Source organism: Plasmodium vinckei (genome assembly GCF_900681995.1).
Source record: "Plasmodium vinckei vinckei genome assembly, chromosome: PVVCY_12".
Classification (NCBI taxonomy): Eukaryota; Apicomplexa; class Aconoidasida; order Haemosporida; family Plasmodiidae; genus Plasmodium; species Plasmodium vinckei.
The window spans coordinates 852,882-872,780 of record NC_051304.1 but is presented as its reverse complement, the minus strand read 5'-3'; the positions used below and the strand labels follow the sequence as shown (position 1 = coordinate 872,780).

The following is a 19,899-nucleotide window of genomic DNA, read 5'->3' as shown; positions in this document are numbered from 1 at the left end:
AAAATAAAAAGATACACAGTTTAACATTAAAAATGCTTAGCTATGTAAAAGCAACAAATGCTGCAATGAAAAAAAAAAAAAAAAAAAAACTATGGCAAAAAATACGTGTGTAAAATATTGCGATAAAATAATGATATATTTTTTTGTATAAGTGAAAGGAAAATATAGTAAACAAAAAAACATTGAAAAAAAAAATACAATTATTTGAGAAAAAGCTCTTGGCATATTTTTTTATCCTTTTTGGAAGTATAAGGATTTTTATTTCATTTTCATAATTTTGACATAAAGCAGGTAATAAAAAACGGAAAAAAAAACTGGGTATAGGTATTAAAAATATTGTACTTACAAAATATGCAAAGTTTACACACGATAAAAATGAAAACATTTATTAACTAATTAGAAATTGTATTAGCTATTATTACAACGGAAGTAAAAATAAAACATGAGGATAAGATAAAAATTATAATTATTGTCTTGTAGAAAACAAATGATTACACAATTATTTGTATATACTATTCCTTGTAGTTAATAAAAATATTCCCATAAATTTTAGTCAAAATAGATATTTCATAAATTCCCAATAAAAATATGGAGGATAGTAAAGAAACACAACAAAAAGAAAAAAGGAAAAAAAAAAAAAAAGATAAAATATATAAAACAAATAATAGTCAATATGGTGAGCCAAATCAAATTGTTGTCAATGGCTTGAGTAGTTGTAGTTCGTTTGGCAATATTATAAATGATGGAAAAAGAAATAAGAATGAAAAAAGTAAAAAAAAAAATGTCATGGTAAGTCTTGAACTTCCAATAATTTCAGAGAAAAAAGAAAATGAAAAAACAAGTTTAAGTATAAACATTAAAAGACTAAATATGAAAAGGTTAAATAATGTAAGGAATAAAAAGGGATTGCAAAGTGGTCGAAGTACAGGAAGTACAAGCAGTAAAAGAAAAGACGGAAAACTTGAAAGTATCATAAATAAATGTAATGAAATATATAAAAATAAAATATTTGTTAGTGATTATATATATGTATTAGATAAATTAAATATAGAAAAAAATAAAATTACTCATATAATTAATGTAGCAGGATATGAATGTAAAAATATCTTTGAAGATATATATCAATATAAAACATATTATTTAAAGGATGATATATATGATGATATCTATTTTGTTTTACTAGATTCTTTTTATTTTATTAAAACTATTATAGAACAAAATGAAGATAATAAAATTCTTATACATTGTAATAAAGGTATATCAAGATCAATAATAATAATTATATTCTATCTTATGAACAAATTAAATATAGATTATTTTAATGCCTTTAAAATGGTTAAGAAAAAAAGAAAACTAGCAAATCCAAACATGAATCTGATAACACAATTACTAACCATATTTAATCAAAAAAAGGAAATCACAACACTTGTTCAGTCTGACAATAACAATAGAAACACAAATCTAATCCTAGACAAACTTAAAGAAAATGATCAAAATCATGATACTTATTACAATCTTAATCTGTTTAGAATTGGTGCTATAAATGATAATCCAATATCAACTTACATAAATAGAATAACAAATAAAACAAATTCAAATACTATAATTACATTAGATAAAAGATTTAATTATATATTCACAATCAATTTTAAAGAATATTTTTTGTTACTATTTCAAAAGGAATTTGAACAAAAGTATATACAGATATATAATCATTTTGTTCTTGTCTTTAATAATTTTTTTAATCAAACTTATGGAAATACAAATAATTCTATTATTAGAAACGATATTATTGAATTTTTACAAAATCATATAATTAATGTCAAAGTCCTTGATGCAGTTTCCGACTTAGATCAACATTATTTAAATTTACAAAATTTTTTTAAAACATAAAAATGTTTAGCTTTCCTATTTATTCTCTTTCATAAATCGATGCCATAACTTATTTTTTCATTAACTTTTTTCTTTTGCATTTTTAATGAAATTGTTGAAAATTCCAAATCAACTAACCTAGGCATATAATGTGGTCTACATATAATTCCTATTTTTTAGTTAACTTTTTTATTGTTTAGTTCTATTTACTTGTTTAGAACTGCACCTATTTATTTTGAAAAATAGCTACATACATTTTTAGCAATCCCCTCCCATTATTACCCTCGTTGGGGGAATGCTTCTCTCCTTGTGAAGTTGCTATACGCATTTATGAAAACCATTTTTTTAGTTGAAAGTTTTGTAAAATGTTTATGTGGTAGCCACAAAAAAACATAATACATAGAAATGAACACGTAAATAAGGGAAACAAAATATTATATAAAAAAAATAAAAAAAAAAATAAAAAGAACACACTATGCAAGCTTGTTTAATAATTCGATCATTCTCTCACTTATTACTCCCTCTCTGAAAGTAGTTTCTTTATGTTAAAAGGTTTGAAAGCTATTCCATCACCTTTGTAAAATTTATTTTGAAATTCAACCCATTGCAATCTTAATGAATGAAGGAAACATTCTAAAGTATCCATACATAATATAACAGCTATAGTAAGTATTGAAAATAATTGGGAAAATATAATCAAACTTATAAGTACACCAATAAATGAATCTTTTTCCAACGAACTTAATATAGTTTGCTCAAAAAAAACTAAAGATAATTGTTGATGTGCTAATGATAATGCCCATAATCTTAAATATGAAGCAGTATTACTTATAAGTCCTAATATAAATTCAATTGTTTCTATTAATTGTTCTATCCATATTTCTGATAAATTTTCTTCATGTTCATCGGATCCATGATGTGCGTTTGCATCGTCAGAAGAATGATATGAAGATGCACCTAATAAATGGGCTTCCATCTCATCATCAGTTTTTCTACCTCTTCTTTTCAATAATAAATATTCATCTTCATTTTCTGCATCAGGATTACCAACACTATTATCATATCCTATTTTAGTAACACGTTTATGCATTGAATTATTTCCATAAGATGTATTACCAATTATACCCACACCATTAAATTGATTTGTCATTTCTTTCTCTACTGTTTGATAATGCATTGCCATTCTTTTCTTTTTTTCTTTCATCATTTTATATGTTTTTATTGCTGGTTTACAAAAAAGCATCACAGGTATACATAAAGCAAACAATGTGATAATTATTGCCTGTACAATTTCTTGGTGTTCATAAAATTGATTATCTTGATTTATTTCTTTCATTAAATACATATTAATAATTGTATTAATAATTCCTTGCTTTTTATATCCACCATATCCTATAGGCGTTACCCATTTATATATAATCAAAAAAACAAGATATCCAATCATTGATAGCATCATAACAAATTGTGGTAAAAACTCAAAAAAAAAATCCATTTTTTTTTTAAAATGTAATGCATTAAATCCTTTTATTATAACACCAAATGTCATATGAAAAAATCCAATAATAATTGAAAATTTCATTTTAAAAGAATTTATATATGTTAATTCATTATCTGCTCCTAACCATTTTGAATCAAATCCAAATATATAAGGTGGTGCATCTTCCATTTGTCCTGTTTCAACATTCAAAATCTGTTTTCTTTTATAATATTCTACAGAATCAACTACTTTATCTACTTCAAACATAGATGTAAACAAATTTAATGGCATTGAAAAGAAATCATTATATAAAAATCCAGCATATACAGCAAAAAAACCCATTAATAACAACATATATCTACCATTAAATAACATATTTAGCATCTCATTATTATTTTCATCACTACCAGATCCATTACTTTCTTTATTTTTCATCCTATTATGAACTATTATCAAAAATAAAGCAAATAAAAATATACATATTCCATGACCTACATCTCCATACATTATTCCAAATAAAAATGGAAAAGTAACGATGGTTGATATAGCTGGATTTATTTCACCATATCTTGGTATACCATATGTATCTACCATTGATTGGTATGTACTTGTAAATTCATTTGTTTTAATATATGTTGGTGGTGATATATTTGGTGTTAGTAATTTATCTGAAAGCAACAAAGCAGATACTAAATCGTTAGATGATTTATTCATTAATATGTGCCGTATTTTCTCTTCATCATTTGCACTATACCAACAATCACAACGTAATGTTATATCACTACCTTCAAAATAATTCAAATTATTATATATATGTCTCTCTTTTTTACAAAATAATTTCCATTCTTCTATTAAACTATTCTTATTTGGTTCTACTACATTTATTAATACAAATATTTCATTTATAAAATATTCTTCATATGCTTTTAAAGCTTTTTCTTTATCATTAATTATTTCTTTTAATTCACTCAATCTTTTATTTGCTTGCTCATATGTTTTGGGCCATTCATAATTTTTTACATCATATGCTTTACATATTTTCATTATTTTTTCATATATACTACTTTGTGTTGATCCATGACAATATACAACAAATACACTTTTTAATTCATTATTATTATTATTTCCTCCAACATTATTTTCTTTATTTTCATTATTATCTTCTCCTAATTTATTATCTAAAGATCCATTCTCATTATTTAATGTACCTGAACTGTTCATATTTTCATCAATATTTTGAAAATATGTATATGTGTTACCTCTTAAGGCTCTAAATATTGTTCTACTAAAACTTTCTTGATCTTTAGTTTTAATTACTCCAGATATGTTAGTAAACATCATATTTATTCCTTCTCGCATAATGTGGGTAGATAATGATGCATCTTCTTCTGAATTGTTCATAAGATTATTTTCATCAATATTATCGTCATGCATTGATCTTAAATTTGAACGTTTTGACATATCGGGATGTAATTGGTTTAATGCTGTTAATATAACATGCTTTTCTTCAATTGCACTATTTCTTTCATCAACTAAATCTTTATTATTATTACAAAAACGAACAAATTGTACATGTAATCTATTTAATGATTCTTCTACTTGATCTAATTCATATATATGATCATGCTCTAAAAAATTTTCAATTTTACTTTTTTTTATTTTCACATTTGGTAATTTATTTATATTCTCTTCTAAAAAACGAAGTATTCTTTCCATATCATCTATACGCTGTATATATTTTTTATATTGCCTTTTCATTGTTTTTTCGTTCATATCAATAAATTGAATATCTACTTGCTTTCCCAAACAATCCATGTATTCTCTAGCTCGATCTGCTGGAAGGACCAGCGTCCCGTGCTTCATCGTCTGCATCCAAAAAAAAAAAAAAATATATTATATATATGCATGGTCAGGCAAAAATGTACGAAATGGAGCAAATATTATGCATTGTGCAGGTAAACATGCGCAAAATCATGAAAACATTATGCATATGCTAGCCATAATTTAGTGAACTCACAACACACACACAAATATGTATAGGCATTTCCTTTTTATAATTCATTACCTCTGATCTAAATATTCCCATTTCTTCGAAATTTTAAATAAATTAACGATGATAATGGAAATATAATAGTAAAAATGATGAGCAGCAAAAAATAGTTGCTATCTTTTTACTTTGCACACATTAAATCATAGGAAAAAAAAATATATTAAAAAGTGTTCTACAAAATTATATAAATATAAACTGATTTTTCTTCTTCTTTGGTTCTGTTTGGACTTTTATGTAATTTTTAATGGAGTAATGAAGCAATGCTTCCTTTTCTTTTAATTTCATAAAAATTCGATTTAATATTTTTAAATACGTATATAAAACTGATATTTCCTTTTTCAATTAATTAATAAGGTAAAAAGAGTAAAAAAGCAAATAATATTACTAACGATATAGCCACTATCTGTTCTTCAGCATATTTCAACGGCTATACGAATTATATACATGCAAATATATATAAGTTACACAGACCTATGCATAATAATAAAAGCGGTAAGTAGGAATTAATTTATGCATTTTTCTTTTATAAAAAAAAAACATAAAAATATAATAACATAGGCATATATATATACATAGAGGTATACATTTTTTTCATTTCCATTTAATTATGATAACTTGACATTATATATCATCAAAATTATACGTCAAACGATGAAAAATTACGAAAAAAAAAAATATTATATAAACACTAATAAAACGTAATAAAAATAGGTCATGTAAAAATATATAAATAACTAAATAATAAAATAACAGTAGCAAATAAGAAAAATTTACAAAATAAAAATTAATATAATGCATATAAGCCCAAAGTAAAATTTCCAAAACAAGTTTCTAAATGGCACGAACAAAATATAAAAATATAAAAAGCAAGCGACAAGCAAATGCAAAGACGTAATAATATATAAAAGCGAAAAATTAATACGTAAAGGGGATTTTTTTTTTTTTTTTAAACTAATAAAAATTTAAAAACATAATAAAAATTAATTATACCATTTTTTGTTAATAGCCATATTTATTTATATTTTCCAAATTGAATTTTCTTTTTTTTTCCTTTTTTCCGTTTTTCCCTCTTTTCTTCGCTTTTTAACTAATTAACCTTCCCTTTCTCCACATACGCGCATTTTTTGTTTTATTGGATAGGCTAAAATGTTATATATGTATACAAAGTATATATAAATAATATATATATATATATATAATTTTATACGTATAATTTGTGTTTTTGTACCTGTGAATTGTGAACAATATACAAATATATTATATATAATTATCGAAGTTTTATCCCAACATTATGTAAAATATATTTATATATATACATGCATTTTTGGCGTTTTCTTTAATAATTATTTCTATAAATTAATCTCAAATATTTCATATATTAGAGAAAATCATTAAGTTTATTTTATTTTTGTTTTATTTATTTTTTTTTATATTCATTTTGTCTTTAATTTGAATTTTTATTTTATATGAACAGTATATAAAAGTGGGAAACCACATTAGCTAGCTGGATATTTATTTCTCTCTATATTTTTTTATAACATAATATTGTTCATATTTTATTACTACTTTTTATTACACATTCATATTTTTCTCGATCATTTTCTATTATTTTATGACCTGTACATAATGTATGTATGTTTTTATATTTGTTGTCGCGCATATAATATATCACCAAATGGTACTTTCTTTTTATTCACAAAAAAATGTTTTCGTTTTACCAAAAGGTTGCAATTGGTATATGATCTAATACTTCCACATACATATGTACATTGTAAATTTTTTATAATTGCCAAAAAAAAATTTTATAAAATGGTTAATCTTTGTTGTATAGCTATATAAAATTTAAGTAGCAAATAAGTTTGACAGCTTTTTTAGTTAAAAAACGTAGAAAGTGTGTTTAAATTCATTGAAACAATACTAAACAAAAGAAAAATTTAATTTTACATATTCATAAAATATCAAAAAAAATGGGTGAATAAAAAGAATAATACAAAAAAAAATAAAAAATATATCCATATATACATTCCGAATAATGATGTCTTAAAATATAAAACGGGCTTGTGTGCATTTCCTTATGGTCATTGCAAGTGTCAAAAATAATATGTAAAATAATTTTATCAAAATATTTAATACATATTTGTCTATTCCTAAAATTGTATTATTTTTAAACTAAATTTGTACATGTGTGTGTGCATATGTAAAATGCCCCTTCATAGTTCTATATGAAATATGGTTAAAAAATATTTGATTATAATCCATTTAAATTGGATGAATCCATATTTTCTGGAAAAAAACGAACATTTTCATTTTGTTTGTTTAATAGTTGGTTATTAACAGGGTTCATTTTTTTACATGCATTGAGAAGAAGTTCCATATGTGGTATATACTTTTTCATTTTTTCATTTTCTTGTGCATAATCTAAGGCATCCAATAAATAAAGTTCTAACTCTTCCAATTGTTCAATACTTTTAATTATAGATCTAATTATAGGTTCTCTATCTTCCTCTAAATCTAAAGTTGTTGATAAAAATAATATTCTTGTAAAATCAAATGTCCCTTTTGCATTTAATTTTTGTTGAGCTAATACTCGATCTTTTAATGCCCTTAAAATCTTTTCAGATAAACTCATCTCTTCCTTATTCCCACTACTATAACCACTGACATCATTAGTACTATTATAAAAGTTTAATTTACTGTTTGGTGCAAGCTTTGAATTGGCTTCTATAATTTTATCATCTATAAATGTTAATACATAAATATCTATTAATTTTTTTTGAAACATTTCTGTTATTATTTGATCTATATTTTCTCCTTTTACCATACTTGCTATTAAATATTCTACTTTAGTTTTTGCTTTTTTTTTTCTTAAACTTATTATATACGGGTTTAAAAAATTTTGAACTTTTATTAAATTATCTTGTTTATCTTTTTCATTATTTTTTTTATATAAATGAATTTTATGATTTATAACTTCTTCATATACATCATTTTCACTTAGTTTGTCTAAATATTTTTTAACATTTTCATAATTTAATTCTTGCAGTTTTTCAATTTCTTCAATCATTTTTTGTTTCTTATCAACTTCTAAAAATAACTCTTTATCGCACATAAAATTTCCAGTCACTTTATCTATACTCCTTTCTATAGAAAATAAATTATTATTTCTTTTTTTTTCTTTATAATTTGAATAAACTATATTATTATATTTTTTTCTTGATATATTTTTTCTCTCATATGTTTGTGACAATCGATTTAATGAAGAAGCCTTTTTCACATTAAAGCCAATTATATACTCTTGAAACAATATTATTCCAAATGTGTAAATAGCTAGCAACCTTTTTCCTATCTTGTTCATATTCCAAAAAAAAAAAATTAATATAGCTAGTATCTACAATTTTGCCTATTAAATATAACACACTTTCAACCATGCATACGTGTGTATTATTTTCTAAAAGAAACATACCACAGAATATACATAGGGAATGACAATTTTTTTTTAAATCATCACGTTGCTATGGTACCCATTTAAACTATAAGTTACTCTGTCACTGTTACACTATCTATTATTTTATATTTTAATTTTGAACATCATTCGGGTTGCAGGCAAAATACCCATTTGATTTATTCTTTCTAAAAAAAAATATTACCTAGTAGGTACTAGCCAAACAGGAAAGGGCCAGGTTGAGACGGATGTAAAGATAGGCTTGTTTGATAACCCATGAAAATAGGAATATATGTATGCGCCTTACCCTCAATTTTATTTACATAGTAAAAATATTTTTAGCATTTATAGCCTACATAAGTCAATAACAACATATAAATAGTACAAAGTCATAATAACATCCTTAATTAACTAAAAATTATTAAATTTATTTAAAATATTAATTATAAAGTTTATGTTTATGTTTATATTTACAGAAAAAATTATAAAAATAGAGCAATTAAAAATGTATATATATATGTATGCATAATTTTATATGCTTAAAAAATTTACTATTCAGGCGTATAAATATTGTTCATACGGATAATATATTTTTTGGCTTTTTTTTTCAATTTTTTTTACAACAATATATTATTAATTTAAAGAAAATGAAAACTTTTAATAAATTATAATATGTTACCATAGGCTGAAAAAAGTATATATATACATCCAGTATTTAGATAAGCAGTAAGTTATATATAGCTAGTTTTACACATATATAATATGAACAAATAGCTAATAAATCTATTTTTTTTTATTTTATAGTGGAAAATCGAATGCAAAATGTAAAGTTGGTAAAACCAATGGTTGTTGGGACTTATGCATTTTTGCTTTCTCAGCAGGTAAAATAGCTAGCTTACTTATACCTATATATACATATATAGGATAGTTCCTTATTTTTGTAATTTTTTTTTTATTTATTTTTTTTCTCATATTTTAGGAAAAAAGGAAATATGGAAATATGACACATAAATGGACTTGCTTATTAAGATGCCCTAATTCATCTGACCTTTCTTTATTTGTAACTAAAGTGGTTTTTGAATTAGACCCTTCTTTCATTTACCCCAAGAGAGGTTATATATTTTTTTCATTCCTTTTTCTTTCTTACTTTTTCCCGATTTTAACTTTATAAATTAATTCCAAACTTTTAACAGTTTACACACAACCCCCTTACGAGGTAAATGAAATTGGATGGGGTGAATTTTACCTGACCGTGAAAGTTTATTTTGATGACACTTCTTTGTCTCCTATTAGTATTACTCATTTTGTTAAGGTATTTTATTTGAGAAAAGTCTTTATAAATATATTTATCCATGTAGTAAAAAATTGTTATGTCAAGCTACACAACATAAGATTGTACAAAATTACATGCACAAGTCATAAATAATGAATTTTTTATTTCGAAGCTAAATACCGATTCCGAGAATGAACACCCCCCTTGTGTCGTTAACGAGGTTATTTCATTTTAAAAAAATAAAAATAAATGGTTAATAAATCGTTAATTATATTTATAAAATAAAAATTCAAATCTTTGTTCTTTAATTAAATTTTTAGACATATGAAGAAATTATTTTTAGAAATCCCACTATTCGATTGTACAACAAAATTGTCCAAAGCAATAGCACAAAAACAGCTCCCCATAAATTTCAGGAACATTGTAAAAATAAATCATAAAAAATGCATAATATGAATATAGTGCATAATGTGAATATAGTACACAATGTGAATATGCAAACAACATCGAATTTATATATGAACGTGTTCATATTTTTTCGTGATTTTTTTTCTTGATTTTTTTTTTTAATTTTTTAACAAATGGCTAGTTTTGAAATACGACTTTAAAGAGGATAATTACACAAAAAAATATCTCCAATTTCAGTCGAAGGTGCAAGAGGAGATTTGTGATTTAATGTCCGAAGCAACTATGCTATCGAAAGAGGTAATTAAACATTAGTAAAAACAAAACAAAATTACAATAATTTATATATAATAATTAAAATAGTCATAATATTGTCACAAATATATGACTTGTACATATAAATATGTGTTCATATTTTTTTTTTTCATTTTCTTCTCTCTACAGATTAACGAAACCCAACAAAAATATTTTTCAAGTACACAATTTTCTTTTACAAAAAAATACTTCAAAACTTGTGTTATATATTAAATTCTTTCTATACAAATTATATTTATATTTTTTTTTTAGTGAAAGCAGAAATCGGCGTTAGTAGTGATGAAAATTAGGTCTCTTTGTTTTTTTTCCTTAAGCTAGCTAAATGATATAAAATTTGCTCTAATGTTTTATTCTCTCATTTTAAATATTATAATTATATTATTATTCAATTTTTTTTTTTTTTTTGAATTTTAAAAACCATTGCACAATTGTATATGATTTTGCAAAAAAACACTTTTCAATAAATTCGAATTTTCGTTATAATTTAGATTGAGAAATATTTGTGAATTTATTAATCTATTTAAGTTTGCAATTATTTTTTGTTCATTATTTATACACTCTATTTTATCACATTGAGAGGAAAAATAAGCTAGCTGTTTTTTTTCATATGCACTAATATTTACAGTATTAATAGCATCCTCAAATAATAGTGTATTGAATGTTACATTTTCTGTTTTGTTTAAAATATTATAATCAATATTATCAGAAGAATATTCTTTATCATTTATATTTTTCTCTATATTTTCAATAAGATATTTTCGTTTTTTTTTTTTATTTGAAGAAAATATAAATTGTGAAAAAAACCTAATATCATAGTTAGCCCCTTTGTCTATTATTTTCCCTTGCTTGTTCATGTAAATAATTTCATCATTATCATAATTTTGATCAGTATTATATCCACTTTTTTTACCAAACAATTGGTTTTCTTTTTTATTCCATTTACTAATTTCATCATAAAGGAGTAAAAAGCTGTCTGATGAATAATTAAATTGTTTGAAGTTTGTTTCTCCGGTGCTCATAAATTTGTCTGTTTTATTTTTTTTATTTTGTGGTTCCTTTGTATTTGCACACATAAGTGGCATCGAAGAAAGCAAATCTTTAAGTGGATATCGATAGTATTTGAAAAAGAAAAGAAAGGCATAATAAATTTTTAAAACCATATAACTATTTGAATTACTAAAAAAAAGCATACAAAAATTTGTGTAACGATATTTTTTTTCTTTTATATTTGTCATTCCTTTTAATCTATCTAAATAGGTTGTATAATATATTTTGATTTTTTTTGTAAAAGTAAAATATAATATTAAATTGGATTTATGTTCAATTATATTTATACTTTTAAAAAAATGTATATTATCATTTGGAAAATAAAAAAAGTAGCTAATCTCATTTTTTATTATTTTAAGTTTTGTTAATAATTTTTTAAAGTATATTTTTAAATATACATTTTCATCTTTTGTATTAAAATTTTTTAAAGTATTAACAAATTTCGAATAAAACCCTTTTATATTTATTTTAAAAAAGTTTTTTTCTCGGCATTTTCTTTCTTCTGTTTGATCTCCTTTGTCAATATTATTTTCTCCTATTAATTTTTTTAAAATATTCGAATTTGAATAAAAATCAAATGCACTCCATTTGTTAGTCTCACTATTATTTATAGGAAATGCATTACAAATTGTTTTATCTTTAAGTGATCCTATTTTATTGTCAGGATAATTACAAACTTGTTTGGGTGTGTGTGTGGTAGTTGGTTGAATTTCAATTTTATTAGAAACATTTGTAATGATAGATTTTGCTGAATTTTGTGAAGAAGATAAATAATAAAAATCGTGTACCTCTAATTTTAGAGTATATTTAAAATAATATAAATAATTATAATCTGTATAATTACACAAACTTATACAAAGTCCTTTATTTCCATATCTTCCACATCTTCCTGATCTATGAATATATATTTCTTTACTATAAGGTATATCAAAATTAATAACAAGATCACACACAATATTATCTATTCCCCTACTCATAACATCAGTACATATAACAATTTTCATTTTATTTTTTTTTAAGTTATTAAAACTTTGTATTCTCTCATTATGTTCAACTTTAGAACTTGTATAATAACAATCTATATTATATTTCTTCATCATTTTAGTTATTTGTAAACCTTCATAAGAATTATTTATAAAAAGGAAACATTGCTCAAATTTTATTTCTTTTATTATTTTAAGTAATACTTTTAATTTATATTTTAATTCTTCATGCTTATTTATATTTTCATTATTAATAGTAATGAAACAATGCTTTATATTCATTAATATTGGTGAATCAAGTTTAGAACTTTTTTTTGCTTCATTTTCTTGCATTAAAATTACTGATGTGCAGGTTTGACAAATTTTAAATTCTCTCTTTCTCGAAGAATATATGTCTATTTTTTTTTTTTCTTTTTTCATTTTTTCAATAATAAAATATTTTACATTTTCTTGGTTTAGTATGTTCTTTTCTATTTCTTTTATATTTGCATTTTTTTTTTTTTTCTTTTTTTTTTTTTTTTTATTAATAGCTGTTTTAATACATCTTTTAGCTAGTAAATTATCTTCACTAACTACTTTCCCTTTTATTTCATCATCAATTTTATCATCTACAATTTTCTGAATATTGTCATTGTGAATTGTTTGTTTGGAAGAATAGTCTGTCTCTACATTTTGATCGGTAGGATGGCAAAAACTTGCATTATTTTTTTGTATGCTTTTATTTTGATTAAGCTCTTCACTAGCTAAAACTGGATTGGTAGCAACTATGCCAGTTTGGCTGTACCAATTTTTCGCTTTATCAACATAACTAATATCTATATATGCTACCATCCTTTTAAAGGTCTCAATTGTGAATTCACTAAAAGTAGAACTATATGCTAAAATTTGGATCTTTGGATTTATTAATAATGTAAATATAATTTTCATTTGCTCTTCAAATTGTTCATCTAATAATGCATCAACTTCATCTATAACTAATTTTTTTAATAATAGATTCACTAGTTTTAAATAAGATATTTTTATTTTGCTAGGACTTGATTTTTGAAAAAGATGAACATTATCCAATTCAATGTTGCCATTTTGAAAAATCCTTAAAACATGCTTTAATCTTCCAGGAGTTGAAATAATAATTTGAGGATACTTTAAAAACAACTCCTTTATATTTTCGTATACATCAGTCCCTCCATAAAGAATTATGGATTGTATTTTTAAAGTAAAATTATTTTCTACATGTTTGTCTATAACCCCAAAATTATTTAAAGAATCTAATTCTTTATCTTTTTTTATAATTAAATTTTTTGAAATTTTTTGAATCGTATCATTTATTTGTACACACAATTCTCTTGTGGGAACAAGAACAACTCCATAAAAAAAAAAAGAAAATAAAAAAATATTCTCACAATAATTATCATTTATACTTATTATATTTTCACCTTCTTTATTATCGTTTAAAAAATTTTTGAAATTTTCTTTGAGTATATTTTTATGTATTTTTTTCACTATATGTGATATTAATATTATACATATGGACGTACTTTTTCCTGTCCCATTTTTAGATTGTATAATTAAATTTTGTTTATGAATTGCTTTTTTTATAGTTATACATTGTATTTTGGATGGATATATAATATTCATTTTTTTTAAACTATCTATAACTTCTTCAGGAACACTAAGCTCTTGAAATTCTTTTTCTTTTCCATTTTCATCTTTTTCAGGATCCACCAACAGTTTGTTTAAGTCCCTCAAACTCAGTTTGGCCTTATTCATTATGGAGGTACCAACCAATTCGTTCATTTATTTCCTCCTTTTTTTCGCTATCTTTCGCTAGTTTAGATTTGTGGTCATGCTCAACAGAACAAGAGTATCCCTGATTAGTTCATTTGAAAAGTTGAACAAAAAATTGAATAAAAAATTGAATAAAACTTAGCGCATGATTAGTTATATTTAAGAACATATTTTGATGTTTCACCCTATGATATACTATTTAAATAATACAAAAAATTATGTACATGCTCGAATTATCATTGTTTTTTTTTTTTTTTAAATAATAAAAATAGCCAAAATAAATAAAATTTTATTAAAACTAGCTAAAATTAGCTAAAACTAGCTAAAAATTAATTAATATATCCAAAAAAAAAAAAAACTTCATATTATTTATATGCGACCGAATTAGCTATTTATAGCCAACTTAAAATTTGCAACGATGCCACATTTCTATATACATATGTATGCTCATTTTTTCTCCATTTTTTTCCCCATTTTTTTTATATCCTATTTTACTTTCCCTCTCTTTGGAGAAAACGAAAAAAAATGGTAGCTATAAAAGAGAGTTTTCCTCAGTCTCAATGCTGGAAATTACCAAACTGATATTCACCGAAGATTTTAAAATATTTTGTAAGCTTTAAAAATGTTTGAAAATTTTGTTGGTTTTTTTATTTTTACTAAACCAAGAGTAGACAAAAACGGTATATTATTTTCTTTATCTAAAAATAATGATATTAAAAAAATAAAAATAATTTATTTTACATTTTTTTACACACATTTATATATAGTGTGCATACATGTATGTGGGTAAAATTGGATATGTATATATATAATACACACAAAACATTTTCTAAAATTATTTTTTTTAATAATAAAAGAAATCTTATTTATATGCGTGTACATATATTTTTATTGATAGCATATTAATGAATTAGTAAAATTATCCGTTTTGTCATTCTTAATGTTTATTAATTAAAATTCGAGGAGAAATATTAAAATTGCAATATGCCCAGCATGAATATATTCTTTAACTCTCCTAAAATATAAAATGAAATAAATTTTTTTTTTTTTTTCTCCACTCTCTTATTTTTTCACAAGAAGAAATATCAACTATATATTGTCTATATTTAATATGGGGTTTAAAATAAAAACAATTTTATGCACTGAGGTTTTGTATATCTGTTTTTGATCAATTTTGGAGAAAAATAAGCAATTGTAAAATTACAAAAAAATAAACAATTGTTCAGCATTTCAAAATAATTTTAATTATGTATCACGGAAATGTATTTATTTCATAATCTATTTTGTTAACACTAGTGATGTTCTAGTTAATCCAAATTAGTTGAGTGAAGGGTTTTCTTTAGACGAGTAAAATAGGAGTATTGCCTCAAACAAATAAATATATGTACGTTCAGAATTTATTTGTATGAAATACGTAAAACCAAAAAAAGTAATAATACCTAGTCCAGTTTCATATGGGAAATATATAATTAGCTAATAAGTAAAGACAAATAAGAAGATAATGCTCAGTTTTATGTCCCTTCACTAAAAGGAAATACCATCCTTTAATTCAAGTTCTATAGAATTCTTTTCATTAATTTTGCAAATTTTTATATTACATAGTTGTAAAAAATGAGTACCCTTAAAAATGAAAATAGCACATTAGAAAGCTCAATGAGCATAGCAAAAAAATTAAAAGACAAAATTACAAACAGAAAAAACAATAAAGAAAATGACAAAGAAATAAAAACAAGTTTGCTAGGAAACAAAAAAATTTATTTCAATTTTAATTATCAGTTAATAACTGCATTTTTAGGTTATATTATAAATACATTTTTATATTTTTTATATATATCAACTTTTACAAAAATTTTCGATATACTTATACAAATCTTATCAAAAATAACAAATTATGATCATCAAACTTGTATATTTACTGAATCGGTTAAAGGGTTCATAATTTTAATTATATGGTACAATCATTTATCGGCTGGATATGATGGAGATCCATGTTTACACCTTTATAAAACAGACTTAAAATTAATAAACAAAAGTAAGCATATTTTTTAATATAAATAAATTGTGCCCATAAACATATCTGATAAATAGACAATAAGCTTCTTAATCAACTTATGTCTACATGCCTATGATGTTATATATATAGAGAGAGAAATACATGAGTGTGCATGAAAATGCCTATATTATATATTTTTTTTTTTACAAATTGTAGGGGAAGCCATAGTAGCATGTACATCAAATATTTTAGGAACCCTTTTATACCTTGGGGTTACAAATGCAATATTTCCCAATAGTATAAGTACTGGTGGCAATAGAATAATTGAAGTAATACAAAAAGCTAAAATAAAAAAAGATAATTCATTTTTAACATCATTTTTATATCCTAAAATTCCAGAATTTTTTAAAAAATATATTATGAATTTATTAATATATACTTTTCCATATAATAAAGGGAGTGTAAAATATGGTGATAAAATATTTTTAAATAATATGGATTTATATTCATCTATAATTATGGACACATTTTTAAATGAATTTATTTGCTCTTTTTTAAATTATTCTTTGTTATATATATATTTATTTACCAAATATAATTTTGCATATCCTTTACATATTAATTTAATTCTTACACAAGTTGTTTCATTATTTTCGGGAAGATATAATCATTTAATAGTTGGACCATATATGAGTTTAAATTGGATTATCAATGATTGTATAATAAAAAATTATTCTATTATTTTTCTTTGTTCTCTTGCTATTTTTCATTATTTTGGCTATAAATTGGCTAGCCATATTTTTAAGTTTCCAAATTTGACAATACATTATGCAAAGCAATATTATAAAAATATCAAAGAAGAACAATTACAAAAATGTGCTAAACCAGATAATACTGTTGATATTTCTGTAATACCAAATCAAGATATTACTGATACAAATATAGCGAATAGCTATTTAGGAAAAATATTTAAATTTTTTATAGCTAGCTATTCAAACAAAATACATAAAAAAAAAAATGTCTAACCTTGCAAGGATGCATATGTCTGTATTATTTTTTGTGGGAGAATTAACTCCTCATTTTTTTATTCATCCAAACTATTTTTATACCTGTTTTCTTTTCCATATTATTAATTTTATTTGCTTTTTTGTTGTTTATCTTTTTTCGTTTTCATACTTAACTGCTTTAATTTTTTATTATTAAACATACATAAATATGCATGAACATACATATAATATATAGGATTAAATATATTTACTTTGAATAAACCTGCACAAGCAAGGTAACATTAAGCAATCATAAGACTTTATACAGTTGCTGTAATTGAGACCATAAAATTTAATTATATCATTATTCACAAAAAAAGTAATACTTTAAAAAGGGGGAAAACATTGTTTTCTTTTTAAAAAAGGTTATTCTGTTAATTTATTTTTTTCAAAAATATTTACATCCATAGGAATAATATAAAAAGCCTATTTACACACATTTAATAATTTTTTTTTAGCTAGCTTTATTCTTTCTATCTAGCTTATTTTATATTATCAAAAATTTCCCATAGTAAAAAATATCGAAAAAATGGAACATAAATATATGATATAAACAATTTTCCTTTTTTCCAATATATAATAAATTTGTCAAATAATATTAATAAAATTCGATTAAAATAATGTTTTATTATTATACAGACTTAAATATGCACACAAATAATTCGGTCATATATACATATATCCCCCGATTAAGTAAAATAACAACAATGTGCATATAATACAAACAATTTGACTATTATTTTAATATATATCAACCTGATGATACCCCTTATAAATACAAGATATAATTTTTTTATATTCCGTAGTATTTTTCTCTTTTGAGGCAAGTAATAATAAATTAAGGAAAAAAAAAAAAAAATTATATCGATAAATGTTATATATTTTTAAATAATGTTCTACAATCTAATAACTTGGCATATGCACCCCGCTTTTTCGAGGTATACCATTTATTTGGAAAATATTTAATAGCCATTCTTATCATTCTTTTATTTTTGCCATTTATTTAGTTCACTTTTTATAGTGGAAAATTTCCATTATATTTTTTCTACAAATAAAGGCAAAACTTTTTTAAGTATGCCCCCCTCTTCTTCAATCCTTTAAATTTAAAATATGTTACAAAATAAAATATTTTTATTTTACAATAGAAATAAAAAAAAATAGAATAAATTAGCTTATCATAAGTGTTAAAGAATTATTTATAAAAATATAAAAATACATAAATCTAAAATAAGATAAGATAAGATAAGATAAAATAAAATAAGATAAGATAAAATAAAATAAGATAAGATAAAATAAGATAAGATAAAATAAGATAAGATAAAATAAGATAAGATAAAATAAGATAAGATAAAATAAGATAAGATAAAATAAAACAAAATAAATAAAATGCGTAAAGGAGAGAAAAAATCGAAAAAAAAAAATATATTTCAACAATAATAAAAAGATATATATATGTGGAAAACATCCCCCATACTACTTTATATATAAAAGCAAATTAAGATAAAAATAAATTATATATGAACAGGGAAATTAGCGAAAATTTTTTATAACGATTTTTTTGTTATGCATAATAATAAATAACTGCGTGCTTATATAATTTTTAGTTTATAATATTTCTTTATTTATAGCATGTAAAACCCCAACCCGGTGATTAAGTTTTCCTTGTATCTCTAACTTTAATAAGTAAACATAAAAAAAAAAAAAATAAATAAATAACACGCCACCAATAATACTACACTAAACAATATACATAAGAATAAATAAATTAAGGAAACCGGAAACATGTCAGTGATAAAAAAAAAACTATAGTTATAAAAATACATTATAGAAAAAATAATGTGAAGAATTAGAATAATAAACAAGGTTATATAATAAAAGTTAATAAAAAAAACACAGTGCTTAGATTGTATAAATAATAAGTTCTATTATTTTACATACAAATATAAATTTGTAATATACGAACTTTTATGCATTTCTTTTTTTTTCTTTTTGTTATTAATGAATGTAAAATAAAATAATTAAAATAATATATATATATTTAAAGTAACGATCTTTTTTCTAGTATTATACATAATCGTATTATATTTAAATATGAATTAATAAAAGTTCTACTAAATTGTTTTTTTCAAAAAACTATATTTATATATAATATATTTTTTTTTTGATTATTATATTTTTAATCATTTTTTATTATATTATTTGTTTAAAAAA

At 22.7% G+C, this 19,899-nt stretch overlaps 6 protein-coding genes across 6 annotated transcripts; 3 read left to right on the top strand and 3 right to left on the bottom strand.

The window, feature by feature from the left end:
- Positions 1–588: 588 nt before the first annotated feature.
- On the top strand, positions 589–1,893 carry PVVCY_1202480 (protein tyrosine phosphatase, putative; the record flags this gene model as incomplete). The annotated part of the gene is made up of 1 exon (XM_008625257.1): positions 589–1,893. The coding sequence occupies one exon, from the start codon at positions 589–591 to the stop codon at positions 1,891–1,893; it is 1,305 nt and encodes a 434-aa protein (XP_008623479.1).
- Positions 1,894–2,386: 493 nt separating this feature from the next.
- On the bottom strand, positions 2,387–5,435 carry PVVCY_1202470 (vacuolar proton translocating ATPase subunit A, putative; the record flags this gene model as incomplete). The annotated part of the gene is made up of 2 exons (XM_008625256.2): positions 2,387–5,215; positions 5,415–5,435. The coding sequence occupies 2 exons, from the start codon at positions 5,433–5,435 to the stop codon at positions 2,387–2,389; spliced, it is 2,850 nt and encodes a 949-aa protein (XP_008623478.2).
- Positions 5,436–7,647: 2,212 nt separating this feature from the next.
- On the bottom strand, positions 7,648–8,754 carry PVVCY_1202460 (conserved Plasmodium protein, unknown function; the record flags this gene model as incomplete). The annotated part of the gene is made up of 1 exon (XM_008625255.1): positions 7,648–8,754. One exon carries the CDS (start codon positions 8,752–8,754, stop codon positions 7,648–7,650), a length of 1,107 nt encoding a protein of 368 aa, XP_008623477.1.
- A 902-nt stretch (positions 8,755–9,656) lies between these two features.
- PVVCY_1202450 (gas41 homologue, putative) lies at positions 9,657–11,124 on the top strand (the record flags this gene model as incomplete). Its single annotated transcript, XM_008625254.1, has 8 exons — positions 9,657–9,722; positions 9,821–9,953; positions 10,035–10,153; positions 10,287–10,334; positions 10,435–10,537; positions 10,704–10,819; positions 10,964–10,994; positions 11,087–11,124. The coding sequence occupies 8 exons, from the start codon at positions 9,657–9,659 to the stop codon at positions 11,122–11,124; spliced, it is 654 nt and encodes a 217-aa protein (XP_008623476.1).
- A 120-nt stretch (positions 11,125–11,244) lies between these two features.
- Positions 11,245–14,631, bottom strand: PVVCY_1202440 (ATP-dependent RNA helicase DHH1, putative; the record flags this gene model as incomplete). The annotated part of the gene is made up of 1 exon (XM_008625253.2): positions 11,245–14,631. The coding sequence occupies one exon, from the start codon at positions 14,629–14,631 to the stop codon at positions 11,245–11,247; it is 3,387 nt and encodes a 1,128-aa protein (XP_008623475.1).
- A 1,629-nt stretch (positions 14,632–16,260) lies between these two features.
- PVVCY_1202430 (conserved Plasmodium protein, unknown function) lies at positions 16,261–17,667 on the top strand (the record flags this gene model as incomplete). The annotated part of the gene is made up of 2 exons (XM_008625252.1): positions 16,261–16,681; positions 16,859–17,667. 2 exons carry the CDS (start codon positions 16,261–16,263, stop codon positions 17,665–17,667), a joined length of 1,230 nt encoding a protein of 409 aa, XP_008623474.1.
- Between the last annotated feature and the right edge of the window lie 2,232 nt (positions 17,668–19,899).